This window comes from Mustela nivalis (genome assembly GCF_964662115.1).
Source record: "Mustela nivalis genome assembly, chromosome: 1".
NCBI lineage: Eukaryota > Metazoa > Chordata > Mammalia > Carnivora > Mustelidae > Mustela > Mustela nivalis.
The window spans coordinates 91,175,165-91,192,782 of NC_139020.1; the positions used below are offsets into that span (position 1 = coordinate 91,175,165).

At 36.5% G+C, this 17,618-nt stretch overlaps 1 protein-coding gene across 26 annotated transcripts in view; it reads right to left on the reverse strand.

The window, feature by feature from the left end:
- Positions 1-1,110: 1,110 nt before the first annotated feature.
- The window catches only part of MECOM (MDS1 and EVI1 complex locus), a 545,117-nt gene continuing 528,609 nt past the window's right edge, over positions 1,111-17,618 (reverse strand). For 23 of the 26 annotated variants that reach the window (XM_082741502.1, XM_082741483.1, XM_082741494.1 and 20 more), the window contains 5 exons: positions 13,641-13,810; positions 11,282-11,426; positions 7,354-7,590; positions 6,306-6,489; positions 1,111-2,696 (listed from right to left, as the gene is read on the reverse strand). In XM_082741502.1, coding sequence (XP_082597628.1) covers positions 2,562-2,696; positions 6,306-6,489; positions 7,354-7,590; positions 11,282-11,426; positions 13,641-13,810 — 871 coding nt within the window. In that variant the 3' untranslated portion in view covers positions 1,111-2,561. The remainder of the gene's footprint in view (positions 2,697-6,305; positions 6,490-7,353; positions 7,591-11,281; positions 11,427-13,640; positions 13,811-17,618) is intronic. The other 3 variants (XM_082741486.1, XM_082741488.1, XM_082741487.1) reach the window with 1 other exon arrangement.

Here is a 17,618-nt window from a genome sequence, read left to right on the forward strand (position 1 = left end):
TCCGTGGTGGAGGACTGCTGGCAGAAAGAATGGAAAAACTGCAGAAACGTAAGGCTTGAAAGCCTTTTTGGAATTCGGAGGGACTGAGTATTAGCAAACAACTGAAATGTCATGCTCAAAACCTAGCAAGAATTTAGTAGCATTGAGAGTATTCAAGCTGCTGCAGAATTTATAGGTACATTCTTTAAAAGAAAGAAAAATGTACTGCATGTTTCAGATCCCCATTATGTCCCCAATATTAGTCTTCTCCTTGATAGGTCAGATTTATATTTTATGTAGATTTCCTGAATGTTTTCTCTTAATACACACTTTCTATTAAAAATAATCAATATTTATACCCTATATTTTTAATTCCTATACTACTGACATTTAGAGAGAATGTGAGGAGATTCTCTTTGTATCTGGCAGTGTGGCTAAGAATAAGTAAATGAAGAGATTAGTTTTATTTATTATAATTATTATTATTTCTATGGGTCATAGTTATTCTTCAATGTGTCATAATTATTTATTCTTCAGGTATTGTTAAAACCTCTATACTCAGCCAACACTGAAATTTCCATATTCTAAAAACAATCAACATTATATTTAAGGAGTAGAAAGAATTCATAATTGCTCCCCAGAGAATTTATCATATGGAAATATCATTTCTCACATTTCACATATGTACATATACGAACATAAAAAATCTGTATGTACATATACGAACATAAAAAATCAATTTTGTGCATGAAAATTAAAATTCCACTGCTTGATTAGTGAATATCAGAAAGCTTAAATCTTCAATAAAATTGAAATAGTTGAAGAAATTATAGTACATCAAACCTGATGGAACATGGGGCAACTGCTAAATTATCTATCTGAAGACCCAGGACCCTGTGGCATCGCACATGAGCCCTGACTTTGTGCCGCACAGAGAAAGTTCAGAAGAATGGGCCAGAGTCCCAATTTCCTGTGGTTCAAGGTCTATCCCTATGTCATCTCAAAACAATACACACATGTTTGACATTCCATGTATCTATCAGGGCATCAAGTTCCCAGACATCATATCTTTAAATCACTGGATCCCTAAAATTGCACAAGAAGGAAAAATATCACACAGTGGAAAAAATAACCAGTTTTGTAAGTCTTTATTTTTTTAGTTGCTCCTCCCATAGTAATGCACTGAAAGGCATAACAGTTTATATTGTACAAAGCATTTGAAGAAAGTACCTCAACTTGCCGATTATTTCAAAATGAGATTACAAACAAACAAACAAACAAAAGAAAAGGAAAACAAATCTGGTTCTTCAATAAAGGGCAAAATAACTGAATACAGTCTGTTATTTACTTCTCTCTTTTAACATAAGGTCTGGAACACTTCATTTTACAAATAGGATTAACATGAACATAACATCGCACAAGCTTGCAGACAACCAGCATAAAATATGGGGTACAGTTTTTAATCAGAAGAATCATGCTTTCATGAAAGAAATTATAATCGTTTATACAATTGAATCGATTTCAGTATTACAAAAACTAAGTTGCATCTATTCATATTTAGCTCATTAAGAAGGAAAACAAAACAACAACAAAAAAGGAATGTTAAGAAAAGCCAAACACCATTTGGCACTCCCATACACAGGTCGAGTCACCTTGGTCCTTGCAATTCAGAAAGGGGCGTGCCTCAGACGTCAGAAAGTAGTGGCTGACTGGAACAGTGCTATTGTAATCAACGAAAAATAGTTTGCCAACAAATAAATACATGATACACACAACACACACAAAAATTAAACATTAAAAAAACAGTGACATGATTGTCTAAAATTAAGATGTTATTACAAGGATTTGGCAAACATTCTATTAGTGTAGTGGTGCAGCGGGACTGGTGATGAACAGGTTACTTCACTGACTTAACCTCTTTGAGCGCTGGAACTTCCATAGTTTACAATATACACATACCCTTTTTCCCTAGTTTTACACAATGTACTTAAGAAGGCAAAAGTTAAGGGGGAACGAGGACTCCCTGTTATCAGTTTCTATAATAATCGAGTGTGCATTTCATCCAACTACTTCCATCTTCAAAGGGTTAAATTACATAAAACTTTAACAAAGAAAAAAAATCATATCTGTAATTAAAAGCAACTGTTCCCAATCATGTGGCAGATGATCTTGTACAAAAGAGAATTCAGTTTCTACGGAGTGTTCATTCGTGTCAATGCCGCCATCCCCACAGCCCTCGCGCCCGCCCACAGCCCAGGGCAGGGTGGACCAGGACGCCTCCTGCCTGCAAGTTGCTCATTCTCACCGAATCACGTTAAGTTGCATTGACCTTCCAGAAGTCAGCAGCTGCCTTTGCTGTGCAAAACAAAATATCGAGAATAAATAGTTTCTTTTTTCTTTCTTTTCCTCTCTTTTTCTTTCTTTTTTTTTTTTTTTAAGCATTCAGTTTAAGGTCACCAGACTTTAAATGAGTGACCCTTCAGGTTTCTAAGGCATTCTGCTCAGCAGTCTTTTAAATAGTCCTAGATGAAAGAGCCATGCTACTGTTGGACTTGGTCCCACTCTGGTCGACCTTGGTAATGTCATACGTGGCTTATGGACTGGATGGCACTGGATTCCGCAGCAGCCCTTGCCATACTGTGCCACACATTGGAAGAACTGTGGGATGCAGAATGGAGTGACTCCTTGTCGGACAATGACAACATCATAGCATATGCCTGGGGTAAAAAGGAGAGACTCAGTAAGTGGCACTGAAAAACATCACTTTTAATTCAAAGAATATTCTTGGGGGAATGGGACTCAGAGTTAGGAGCATCCCTCATGGATGTGTTTGGAAAAACATGGGCTTCTTTTTGTCATCGTAACGATGTGGTGTTACTGCTGGTCTTCAGTGCCTGGGGACCACAAAAGTACATGTCCTACAGGACCAAAAAAAAAGAATTGTCCAACCGAAAATGTCAAGTGTCTCCACTGAGAAACACGAGTCCTCCCCCTACCCCGCATAAATATGTCATCCAGCCACTGTTTGTGCACCTGTTCAAGCCACCAAAAATATTATTGTGTGCTTACGATCGAAACTGCAACGATGAAGGGGACATAGACCTGCTTTGATGGCACTGGGGTCTAGTAGAGGACACCTTCCCATCGACTCCTGCACTTTATAACTGAGAGGGTTAGCGCTGACGGTGACACAACTTGCCCTGAGTCACTCAAATAGACAGTGGAGAGGCAGAAGCACAAGTGATTTCTGCCCAACTTTTAATCCAGTGTCCTTTCTCTAGTTTCCCTCCATGTTTCAAATATTCAAAGTTGACTACCCAAAACCTTGCAAGCTCAGGTAGATCAAGTCAGCTTTACCGAAAAATAAAATACAACACAAGACCCAACAATGTTCTGACCAACTTGAATGCCAGTGTCTGCCAAGCAGAAGGTACATGGCAGTGCTCTCTGAAGAAGTGCTCTTTCTTCCTTATTATCATGTCAATTCTAAGTAACTGTTCCAGAGAATCTCCCATTTGCTGCCAAGTAAAATAGTCAAATGAAATGTTTGGTCTTGACTTGTGAGTGAACTTTTCACTGTTGATTTGCTATTGTTGGTCTCATCCACTGCTAAACTTGCCTGTCAAAAATGCTGCTGCAGTGGGATCATTAAAGTCCTGCCAAAGACATTCCACTGTCTGTAAACAAAGACCAAATGCCTCTGTTGTTAAGCAGAATTTCATCTCTGAGAGTCATGCCGAGACATGTGGCCAATCTGTGGTTTTTTCCGTAATCATGGCATTCAGTTAGAAAATCTGCTCTTGTAGGCTGATTCTGATTTGCTGGGTCATTGCTCTCAATGTATACATTTGACTTTTATGTATGCAATTTACCTTCTGGACCTCTACAAAATCTCATCAGACATATAACAAAAACTCTTAAGCATCTACTCTACACCAGGCACTGTGCTAGGTCCTAGGGAATCAATGACAAGTAATATACAGTCCCTGTTCTTTTAAGAGTTTTATTTTAAGAGTTTAAAATATGAGCAAGGTGAGCACTAAACTCATTGAACTTTTTATTAAGTACCCGCTTTTAGATATCAAGATAAAGAGTATTCTGTAATGGCTTTAACAAAGCCTATTCCAATATTTGGAAAAATGAAAGGAAACTTAGAGAAAACTTGGGGTTCCTGGCTTCTAAATGACCTCTATTCAATAGCTGTGTGATCTTGGGGAAGTTCCTTTACCTTTCAAGGTCACTTTTCTCCTACCAAATGGGGATCATAATAACAAAAACTTGTCTCAAAGGGCTGTGAAGGAATTATAAGCATTAACTAACATAGATTGCTGGATATAAAAACTACCTATTGTCATGAAATTAATTTTTAGGATAGGAATTTTCAAAGAGGTGACTATGCAGAATGCAGCCACTGTTGTATTGTTCAGCTATCTTGGATTCAATCACTATAAAAATCAGAGAAAATATATCAATGTTTTGAGTAAGTCATCTATCTCTATTCAGATTCTAGAAAATGGAAAATATAGAATACTTGCCTTTTGGTAATCAAGTAAAATACACATTTTCATGTACAAAGATCCGCTCCTTGAACATCACTGACAGTGAATAACAATTGAATGAATGAATAAAAAGTCTCATGAAATAAAGTTAGTTTGCAAAAAGGCCTGACCATATTTAAACTGATATATATGGCGTGATCAAGTAACATGAAAAATACAATACACTAGCATTTTTTTGTGATGGTAATTGTTAGTCCAGCTAGGCAGGGACTTTATGTCACAATGCTGGTACTGAAATAGATCACATCTATAATCTCTGGGTTCTTGACTTTTCTGTTTTCAATCACTCTGGACAGCTTCAGGAATTTTTAGGTACTGTGTCTTATAAGCATTTTGGTGGAATAATTAAAAGAAATGAAATGAAAAGGAAAGGAAAGGAGAAAAAAGGAAAGGAAAAGAAAGAAAGCCTGCATCCTCTGATATGTCTCCGATCAATTAGGAAGGAAGAATGGGATACCAAGCGTTTAAAAAAATAATCACTACCTCTGATGGTTATGTCCAAGTAAAAATGAGATGTCTACTCTGGCTAATTTATTGTTAATGTGGGGAACTGGAAAATTAATATTTATCCCCACTGAATCATATACCAGGGAGAGACCTTAGATATTGCCTCTAGTCACCCCACTTTACAATGAAGAAGTGGCACCCACAGTCTTGATGTGATGTTCTTAAGTTCATGCAGCTAGAAGCTCTGAGGGTAAGGAGCTGCCTCTACTTCAATGCAAAACGAACATTCCTTTTGCCTATTATTACCTTACATCATATCTTCAATTTTTACTGAATTGACTGAGAGTTAAGAATTTACATTATCCCACTAGCACGATGTTTTTCCCACCTTAGTTGAGATACGACCACATTTGCTGCTAAGAGCAAATGGCTAAGGCCGAAACATCTCAGCCAAATCGGAAAGCATTTCTAAATGTACGAGCCAATGCTGTCACAGGGTTTGATATGTCAGGCCACCACCAAAGTGGGCTCACCTTCAATTAGACCAAAGTGACCAACAAATATGGTAATAACAGGAAGCTTCTTTTCTTCTTCTTCTTTGTGATTAACCCAAATGAATTGAACAATGTGATTGAGTAGGGATGTCAGCAGAAAGTACTGACTTCCTTTATTCTGTGATAAAGAACTGAGGCTCTTTTAATTGGTATTTATGGATCTTTAAATGGATTTATTTTTGTTTCCACAGTGCTGATAGAATGCCGTAGAACCCAATAAATGTACTATTCATTCATTCATTCATTCAATTAAAAATAAATTGGTTTTCTTTCCAGCTCTGCCAGTAAGATGCTACAGACTTCGGGCAACTCATTTCATCTCTGATCCTCAGTTTAATAGTTTTATATCCTAGATGCTATAAATTAGATGACTTGTTAATTTACTAATATAATAAGGGACCAAAGTCTGGAAATACACTTAGGTTGACAAGAATTACAGATGTAAACTAATTAAAAAATCCCTCCGAAGTCATACAGAAATAGGTGCAAACATTATGGACTACCTCTACAGAACTGAGAGAATTGCAGTCAGGCAAAAGCTACTGGAGGACAAGGTTTGTCATGGAAGCATCTGTGCGGAGGGCAGCCATGTTCATGGCTGTGCTGGGGAACCATCTTGGATTCGGTCATAGGGTCAAGGTAGGAAAGTTTTGAGTCAAGCAACTGAACTTGTTCAGACTCTAGAGCACTGCCCAGAGAGACTATCTGCCTTTTGATGCCCAAGGCACCATGTCACCATGACGCTGTGCTGCAGGAGAACATGTACCTGTGATTTGGACTTTCTGTGTAACGGCTGTTTAAGTTCCTCCGGCACATGGGAAGCACTAAAAGAAGACAGCTCAGCTTCAGTATATTGATTATCTTCCAGTTTCCTCATTTTGAGGCTATCTGTGAAGTGCCTTATATGATCTAGAGCAGAAAGTCCAGTTTTATATTCTTCCTCTTTATACCTAAAATGAACCAATGGGAAAGCACAGAGGGTTTTTTCTTTCTTTCTCAGTTTGTTATCCAACCAAATCACTTTTCATGTGAATCCATACAGCTGTCAAACTTTGTATTATATTTGCAGTATCAAGAAGCATGCATCCATTACTGGGTTCTTTAAAGTGTCTACACATACTGTATCTTAAAAACATGTTTGTTTTAAGATTCTTCATAACCAAAGCAAATGTAGATAAGAGGTAAAGGCAATGGTGTGGAATCAGCAATGCAGTGGAGACACAATTTATAGTTTATAATGTCCATTTAAAATAAAGCCAGTCATGATAAGACTTAGTGAGCACCCACTCTCCATATGAAAATAGAATATTAAATATTAATATTTAATATTTAATATAAATATTAAATTTAACTACTTGGTTCATTTTTTTCCCATTAAAAACCTACCTGTACAGTTTACATATCAAATTAAGTGATACTGATCTCCCTAATATTGGATTAATAACATACAAGATTTTTTAATGAATTAGATAATATTGCCATCTCTATTTTTCTTTGGGTTTTACAGGACAGTCTACGTAAATGATTGGGTACTCATCTAATTTTCATTTATTCTTCTCATCTCAGGTTAATCAGGGTTCCACAGACACCAATGCATTTCTAATCTTGTGGATTATGATGGCTACCTTGTTTTCACCCATCCAAAATGAATCCACCAAATACAGTTTTCTAATTCAAATGTATTTTTTATGATTCAATGCTCATCAACTGCCATGGCCTGAAATATTGCCCTAATGGAAAAACAGAGCAGAGAGACTTGCAAGCATATGTGTATCTACGCCTACTTATTTACTAATGTCACCCCAGGTACTCACCTCACTGGGGACGTTTTGCAACTCATCTCCAGGGTGCTGGCATCTTCATAGTCATCCTCAGGGTTTCCTTCATGTAAATTGCTTGTCCCTGGTTCTTTCCCCGTTTTTCCAGTAATATCGTTGTCCTCATCCTCCTCATCTAACAACACCTCATCTTCTACTTCTTCATCATCCAGTAAATCTGAATTTTGGCTGGTCACCAAAGCTTTCTCATCCTTAAAATGACTGCCGTTCATTCTTTCAAAAGCATACAAAAAGAAACAGGTCCCATTATTGGTTTCATTTGTAAACGTGCAGCTGGCTCTCTTCTCATGTCTTCCCAAAAATAGTTCAGGATTTTCAGCACTTCTACAGGCAATTTTTATTGTTTATGCTTTATGGCAACCATGGAAAGTAATGTTACTTCACAAATGAGAGAATGAAGAAAACAATAATTGGGTGATTATTCAGAGGATAAATGGGGCTTCTGGCAGAGCTAGAAAAACTGTCTCAGGCTCCTATTCCTTATCCGACCTTTGCCTGATAAATGATACTGTTATATATGATATAAAAAGCCTATCTATGTCTTCTCTACATAATGTTACCTAATTACCATATAAGTGCCCACCATTTAAAATAATAGTTTTCTGGAAAATTCATATCCCTGAACAACACTGACAAAAACTTCAACACACACACCTAGAGTGAATCAAGGAGTTCAAAGAAAATGTTAAGAGAGCTGTCAGGGAACACGCGGTATTTGATATTTCTAGGTGACATTTGTGGTGTATGCCACTTAGGCATCCTGCTCAAGCTTGGAAATGATGGAGAGCTCACTTATTTTTACTGTTTTCAAACTATCCTCAATGGTCTGAATGTAACAAAGTTCCCTGTTTCTCAAAAGAACATCAGGGTGGGCAATTATCTAAAAATGCAATTGTGCGATTATCTTTTGAATCTTACTTAGCATGCATGTCTCATGTGATACAAAAGAATATTTTATTCTAAAAGTCCTTTGCAATTCTTTAGTTTGTGGTTGTAAGGATTATAGTATGTGATTTAAATGTGAAATTACAAAAAAGGGTTTAATTACAAAGAAGTCTCAATTTGATACATTTGAGAGCATCTATAAAAGCAGGACAAATTTCTCAGGCTTTAAAATAAACAGAAAGAACATATAAATTGAAGGGCGCCTGGGTGGCTCAGTCAGTTTAGCACGCCTGGCCCTTGGTTTCAGCTCAGGACATGATCTCAGAGTTTGAGATCGAGCACCATGTCAGGCTCCACACTCAGCTCAGAGTCTGCTTGTCTCTCTCCTTCCCCCTGCTTGTGCTCTATCTAAAATACATAAATAAAATCTTAAAAAAATATAAAGATGTATAACTGAATTTAAGTTTCATTGTAATATTTAAAAGTCAAAATTAACTTAGTTCCAGATTAATTACAAATGCTTTGAACTACAGAGTATGTCTTCCTAATCTCCTCTTTTTAAATATATGTGACCAGGGAAATTAAGGCACTTCCTCCAAGTTCAGAAAGCTTGTTGAAATCTTGCTACAGAAATGTGGGCTATTCGCATTTAACAGAACTATTTTTCAGATTATAGGAGATCAGGTATCAGCAATGTAATCCATCACTTTCCCATGTTAAAAAAAAAAGAGATAATTAAATACTTAGATTTTCTGGGGTAAATAAATAAACAAAATAAAACAACGTTGGGTGTGACAGATGCACACAGTAAAAATCTTAAAAACAGTTGTATTATCATTATTAATGTTTTTATACAGCCAATCTCTTAACCACTTTTATCAAAGAATGATTAAAACATGTTTTGCACAGACATAAATTATTAGTTTCCAGATACACTGCCAACTTGCTAGCTTGAATGGATTGAAACTGTTATTTTTTTTTAAATGAAAGAAAAAGTAAAAGAACAAAAGAATGCATGGATGAAAACCAAAAGTAACAAAGCCAACATGATTAAGAAAACCTATTTGTTAATTATGCTTTCAAATGTGGCAATTTATGGGGGATAAATTATTCATCAAAAGTAGCCCCGATAGGAGTTGAGGGGGGGAAGTTAAATGACTCAATCTTCTTACTTCTGTGCTGTTTGGACATGTTGAAGCCAGATGTCGCAGCTATATGTGGGCTCACAAATCTCCAAGAAAGGGCTAGAAAATCTGAAAAGGCATCTCAGAACCCAAATGATGGTTTTTGTTCAACATTTCTTTTGTGTCATGTAAATGTTGTTATCAAAATGTAAGGCACTACTTACACACTACTTTGTATTTCTGAACATATGCTCATCTCACTCCCTCCATCCTCTGCCTTTCACACACACACACACACACACACACACACACATACACACACACACACACTTGGGCAAGCAGAGGAAAAGATACATCCAACTGCACAAAGTCATAGCTCTTATCAGACTTCTTAGAATTTGGGAAGGGTCATGTAAAAGCAGATCTTCTCTCTTTTTTCCCCTAAATAAGTTGAAGAAAAGAGGTTCTTCTGTTATATAATTTTATCTGGGGAATTCTATATATAATTTTATCTGGGGAAATAATGTTTATGTGAACTTTGGCTTAATGTAAAAACTACCTTAAATAATTATTTGAATTTTAATAATATCAAAAAATAGAGGACACTAACAATAATACTTGTGTGATGAAAAGTAACGGAGCTTTCAAGAACTATTTCATTTGACATTAAAATTGACTACGCAGCATCCTAACTGAATAGGCTCTTGGATAGTTATGTTAAAAAAAATCTAGTTCTCAATATCAGATATTTAATTATAACTTAGAGATAAGAAGAATTAAATCTGGTAGTTTTGATAAAATAATGTTTCATTAACATCATATAAAATATAAATATTAGGTAAGTATTTATTATTATCAGCAGCATTAAAAGTTTTTCTCTAGGAATTAAGCCATATATGCTTGAGGTTGATAATGATAAGAGGTAAGCAAGGCACCAGGTCACTAAAAACAGAGATGATCACACCCACTGAAACAAACATGCCAGAATTAAATGCATATCCACCTGAGAGAGCCCATAGGTAGTGACAGAATCATACCAAGAAGTCTCAACTGCTTTTTAGGTAAAAGATATTTAAATGATATTCAATAGATATGTTATATACAGATATGTATATATATACACACACACCTTTTATATATATATATGTGTGTGTATATACACATATATATACACATACACACACACACATGTACATCTAGTTATATTATCTGTAATATACACATGATATATAATAGTAGCCACAGCTGAATCAACTGAATCCCTGTGGTGGCTTTCCCTTTTGCTTGGTAAGTTTTGATAAAATAGTCTAATTAGTTATCAAGAACAGCAGAACAGAATGGTGGTAAAAGCATAGGCTCTGAAACCAGATGGCCCAGGTTGAATCCCATTTATTAATTACTTATGTGCCCTCTGGCAAGTTATTTAGCCTGTGATGTCTCCATTCCTTCACTGATAAAATTACATAGTAATAGTAGCTGCCTCATAGGGCTATTATAATTAAATTAATTCATACACACAAAGCGCTTTCAAGAGCATTTAGTATTTAATCTGTACTAAAGAAATGCCAGCCACCACTGGTAGAAGTTACAGTGTGTCACAAAAGTGAGCACAGCAAATCTATTTGGAACATACTTATTTCAGAAATCAGAGCGTTTAAAAAGGAAAAACTCAGGGCACCTGGGTGGCTCAGTGGGTTAAAGCCTCTGCTTTTGGCTCAGGTCATGGTCTCAGGGTCCTGGGATCGAGACCCGCATCGGGCTCTCTGCTCAGCGGGGAGCCTGCTTCCTCTTCTCTCTCTCTCTGCCTGCCTCTCTGCCTACTTGTGATTTCTGTCTGTCAAATGAATAAATAAAAAATCTTTAAAAAAAAAAAAAAAGGCAAAACTCAGCTTTACCTCTCTTCTGTGTTCCTGGGAGACTGGCCGCTGTGGTTGCTATTCCCAATGAAATTGCGGATTTCTGTGAAGTAAGCATCTTCTTTGTCATCGAGAATGGCACCTGTACTTTCCAGCTCAGAATGAGGCGACGATGTTGCCGTACCTGGGGGTAGAGAGTCTTTTGAGGAAAAGACTACTATTGATATGAACAACTTATTTTGAACCTCATTCCTTCTTCATTTGATCAGTGTTTCCTAAAACAGGCTCTTTGGAATATTAATAATGGTAACTTCAGGAGGCCAACGTCTTCCCAAATTACCACACGCCTGCTGATGAAAGTACCTTGGGGAATATTCTGAACCACTGAAGTCATGTGGTACAGTCTCCCAGAGATGTTTCTCCCACAGCTTCCTTCCATTTCCACTATGACAAGAGGAGATTTTCACTCATAAAATGAGGAAATGGGGTGAAGCAAATTATAAAGAAGCCCCAAATAGATTCCTCCAGAAGAAACTATATACTCAGTCCTGGTTGCAGTCAATATGTATTTATTGCTCCTGTGCTAAAGCACATTACCACATAAAGACTGAAAACGTGCCAAAAATTCTGTATTCTGATTTGGTGGGTGAGGCAGTGAGTAGACTTAGCACACCAGCCCAGAAACTGAGGTGGGACAGCATTAAAAGGACAATATGGGATCTGCTCATTCTAAGATGATTTTCAGCTTCCTTAACTATAAAACTAGAATCAGAATACCTTCTCACAGGATGTTTGTGAGGTTTTTATAAATTTACACAACTATAAACACCTTATATGTAGTCAAATTTACATCAACACTTACTTCATGCTGCTTACCTTTCCCACAAGATAACTACAATCTAACGGTTCATCCTAATAGTCCAGATAACCAAGATAAGAGGGGAGAACAGCTCTCAGCTGAATAAAGTTATCTCGGGTAACAAGTATTGAACTTAGACATGTTACATTTTTAACTCATTTAATTATTTTCCAAATGCTTTTGATTATGGGCACCTGAGTGGCTCAGTTGGTTAAGGAGCCAGTTCTTTACTTCAGCTCAGGTCATGATCTTGGGGTCCTGGGATCAAGCCCCACATTGGGCTCTTTTCTCAGTGGGGAGTCTGCTTGAGCTTCTCTCTCTCCCTCTGCCCCTCCCTCTGCCTCTCTGGAATAAATAAATCTTTAAAAGAACAAAACAAAAACAGTATACTTTTGATTAGAAAAATGGGAAAATGCCGTAAGGGTGCAAGTGGTTGGATTGTGTGGCCAGTTTAGACTTTGACTGCTTTATACTTCCGTCTCTAAAATCTGGTATCTTGAGACCACAGTCATTTGACTTTGGAAAATAAACAGAGGAAAATAAACAGTAATACAGTTCTATGTAGTAGCCCTCCAAGATTGTAACCCATGTGCCTGTGTACAAGGGGAGAAGGATTAATAATAAAATAATTTCCTTAAGTAAAAATAGCTATTTTGTACAACTTCAACATTTTCCTGCTTTTAAAATCTCTTTTCCTGAACCCATTGCTTGCTTCTTCCCTTGCCCCCAAGGCATTTTCTTGATTCTCTTGAAACAAATTATAGCCACACGGTGTGGCTCCAAACACATATACCAGTTGGCAAATACCAATTAATGATTTATTATCTAACTCTTAGAAGCCAAAGGCAAAGGCAAGAAAAACTACCATCTCTTCTGCTAACTATGTGCTGGCAAGTCTGACTTAAGGGAAGGCTAGGGATTTTTGGACACTTTTAACTTAATTCTATATCAGAATTTATGACCCAAACCACACGCCACTGTCATTTGCTATGGGTTGCTCTGATCATGTCAACAATCTTCCATCATGAATCTCTGAAAAGTTACCCTGGGGATATTCTCTGAAATGTAGGGACCTCTGCAAACACAGCCATGGTTTCTAAGCTAATATTCAGAGCACAATATTCTGGGGCTGCCACTTTGGAAACATTGCCATGCCCGGAGTCCCCATTTTGCACCAATATGCAGAAAGATTTCTCCCTGCAATTTAGGAAATCCTGATTTATAACTCTCCTAGGAGATTGGGTCATGGTTCTCTTTGTTTGAGATTACCCATAATTGAGATTAATCCAGGAGAATAAGAAAACAATCCAAATAAGGTCCTGAGTTGTATATTATTCACCTATCACGGCACTCTATAATTTAAGGGAAACATGCTGTAAATTTTAGGATCTGTTTCTGGTGTCAAAGCGAAAGGAGAGAAGAAAGGTCATAATTATCTCTTTTTTAAGAAGTATAGTTGTCATACAATATTATTCACGATTATCTTTTAAAATAAGAAAACTGAGCCATCTTCTCCTCCTAACACAACGGATTACCTACCAGACATGTTCCCATTCTCATGTTTCTTTAGGTGTCTGTCCAAGTTGGTTTGTTGACCGAAACACCTATCACATAAGTGACACTTGAAGGGCTTCTCCTTATTGTGGATGTTACGAACGTGTCTCTGCAAGTTGGAAGAGATGCTAAAGGATCTGTCACAGTATTTGCATCTGAAAAATAAGCACAAAAAAAATATTTGCAAGCAAATCAAAAGATATTTCTCAAGACACGTAAGCCAGATATCCAAAATGATCACCCATAAAACTTTTTGGAGAAAATGAAAAAGAAGAACACCATTTCCACAGCCAAGATTTCAATTCCAATAGACTTTGATTCCATTAAAGATTTTCATGACTTTACAAAAAACCATAATAAAGTATCGACAATTTTATTGGTTCCAAATTTATTAAGGTCATCAGTTTTCATGTTTTCAATAAACCTCACAGAATTAAGGACATTAAGAAATAGTAGCGTGGTTTTACCTTCTACTTAGGACAATACCAATAAATCCTTTGTAAACAAACAAGAAACAAATTCACGTATTCTTCAAATTAAGTAAAAGATCACTCTTAAATTCAAAATTGCAGAGTCAGATTGAACAGTTTCTTGGTAGATTCACTTTCTCAACTGATAAACCTAAAGGAACTTCCATTATCTTCTCAAAAAGAGCAGTAAAGAATCCAAACCTTTAAAAACGGAGTCCACACCAGACAATAAAATTTTCATAATCTGTAGTGATTACAAGCCCCCAGAGCCTTTACTCTAATAAACTTTAAACTATATCTTTTAAAAGACTTATTTATTTATTTGAGAGAGAGACTGTGTATGAATGGGGAGGGGCTGAGAAAGAAGGAGAGAAGCAGACTCCCCACTGATCAGGGAGTGGGCTGCAGGGCTCAATCCCAGGACATTGGGATCATGACCTGAATGGAAACCAAGGATCAGACACTTAACCCACTGAGTCACCCGGGTACCCCCACCTTTGAACTGTTAAAAAAGAAAGTAAAAGTAGAACTAAATTCTACTTTTGGAATAAAATAAAGTCTTCATTATCTCTGCTCTTCTTATTCCCCCCAACTTTCCATTTCTGTTCTTACAGAGTTTGTGGCATTTCTGAACCAGGTTGGTTTTCCAGGAAAACACTTATTATTGGTTGGCTAATTGTTTCTGCCTTCCATGTGATTAAAAAAAAAAAAAATCATGAGTTATTTTGAAGTTCTCCTTTAAACATATATAAAAACGTATCTTCCTGACTCCATACACCTCCCAGTTCTTTTTTTTTTTTTCTTTTTCACCTTCCAGTTCTTACAGATAAAGAAGAAAAGTGACAATTTATGGGGTAGTCTCCTTTGGCATTTTTAAAGTAAAGATTGCATTATTGGTTTGTGTGGCTTTTTTGTATGTGTGTTCTTAAAAAAAAAAAAGAAGAAGGAAAAAAAGAGCTTTCTCTAGATGACTTTTAAGTGAAAATTTTTAACCTAGCAGCCAATCTTGAACTTCTTCTTCCATATGTGAAGGGTCCTTCTCCCACTTCTGAACATAGACTCAGTGGTTCGAGTGCTCTACATCAGAAATCACCCCATTCCACTCGAAGTGTTTGGGTTTCTACGGCTGTCTTTACGTGATGCCAGAAGTCTAGTTAGTTCAGTGGGGAAAATAAATCTGTTAAACTAGTTACTTTGGCATAGTATCAATAAACCAACTCAAGGACTGATTTCATTTTTCCCCCTTAAAAAACTGTCCTGGCATGATGAGGCTCCTCAACTTTCCTCACTTACAATATTAATTTAAAAATGCGTGAGACCCCACATTCATAGTAGTTGTGTTATTTTAGCCTCTGCTTTTGAAAAATATATATATATGAGTCATGGCCTCCTCTGCAATAACTCTGTGGACTCCCAAGGCCCACTACAATGAGAATAATGATACAATTAGCACAACTGTGCTGTACTGAGCAGAACAACCTCAAAAACGCTACTAGAGAAAACTTATATTCCCATCAAACATTTTTCACATTTTCTATGAACATCATGAATTAGAGAGATTTTGCCTTTGACACACTTCCAGCTTTCTGCTCGTATGCAAAGGGGCTCTTCCAAATCTAATAGACATCATCTACACTAATACAGATAAAATCAGCCAATAAGAACACTCTACACAAAAATCATCTGCTATTTTTGTATCTTTCCTCTGCTAATGTCTTGGCCAAAAGTTTTGAGTGCTACTGAATAAAAAAAAAAAAAATCATTGCTTTCTGCTCCAATAAATTAGTTAGGGTAGTTAGGAGTCTAAGTTTCTAAAAATTCTTAAAATGAATACATATATCATGACCAATACACTCATTAAGAATTTGGATGTAAACACAAGGGTCATGGGAGCCTTTGAGATGATGGTGTGAGATAAAAACTCTGACATGGGAGCTCCAAATCTGGGTTTTAATTCTGGATCTTTTAATACCAGGCTTTACAGAAGGCAATTAACATCTGTACATCTGAATTTCTTCACTTGTAAAACAGAGAAGCTAGACAAAAAATTGTTTAAGATCTCTAGCTATGCCAAAATTCTGGCCTGTGTTTTTAAAAATAAACATACCATTTATGGAGTAGACTAAAACCACTGAATTCGAGTACAGAGCAAAATGAGCACAATATAGTCGAGACCAGATCTTTGGCCATAATAAAATGTAAGTGCTGAAATCTTTCCTTCACTGAAGCAGAATTCCTGCGATCTGAAATTTTTCTCAAAAAGGGAAATCACCTAACAAATTCCATTTTTATATCTCTCTGAGATTTATTCTATAAAGTCCATTCTATTAAAGTAGAAGTATCATTTCTGACTAGTAATTTATAAAACATGTAGGAAAGAAAGAATTTAAGAAAACTTTTTATTATTTGCTGAGCTTAAGTCCCTCCAGTTTTCTCCTAAAATGTCAATTCTTTTCAAATGAGCATTCATTGATCTGCCCACTTTCTTTTTTCTTATATGTAAGAAAGTCTTTGAAACCTGAAAAATAATTTATTTTAATGGAAAGAGAGAGAATGCAGACAAAAATAATCTTAAGTATATGCACTGCATCAGAATTTCAAGGCAGAATGAAATCACAATGTGACTTAAGGTAAATCACATTTATTCTTTAAAAAATATTTACAACCACGTAGCACTATATGCAAAGCATTGCACATAAAACAATGTAGATTTTATTTTAAAACTGAAGAGGATCTGGATAATTTTCATTCTTTAGTAAACAATAATATTAAAGTTAGACACATGTCCCATGTGTCACGTGGCTGATTTTGACATTTAACAGAATAAGCCAAGAGACAGTTTAGAAATTGTTGGCAGAATTTCCCCTCTTCCTATAACTAGTCTATTTCATCTTTTCTGCTCCTACTTCCTTACCGTCTCCCACTTCTCCAGGTTTAAGGTCTAATCCTTAAACCTCCTAATGGGACCTGGGGACACATATGTAGCTACACCGGGGAAATAAAGTTACACACCGCTTGTTAACTCCTCACAGAGATTAAAGACTTGAGAAAGAGAGGCTGCAATGTTCTGATTACTGTCAATTAATACTGCACCAATTATTGAGGAGAGAGAGCATTAAATAGTTTTTTAAATGGGGGTACCTGGTGGCTCAGTTGAGCGTCTGACTCTTGATTTTAGCTCAGGTCATGATCTCAGGGTGGTGGGAACGAGCCCCGTGTCAGGTTCTGTGCTAGGCATGGAACCTGCTTAATTAGATTTTCTTTCTCTTTCCCCCTCTGCTTCTCCCCACCCCATACTCTCTCTCACTAAAACAATAATAATGGTTTTTAAAAAGCTAACATTTCTTAAATGCTTATTCTATGCTAGATCTAGATCTAGACCCTAGGTCTAGATCCTGCTAGACCTTTTAAACTGAGATGTCCAAAGCCTTGATTTAAAAAATTAGAACTCTTATACCTTTTATCCTAGCTACTAGTCAGTTCTTCTTTGACT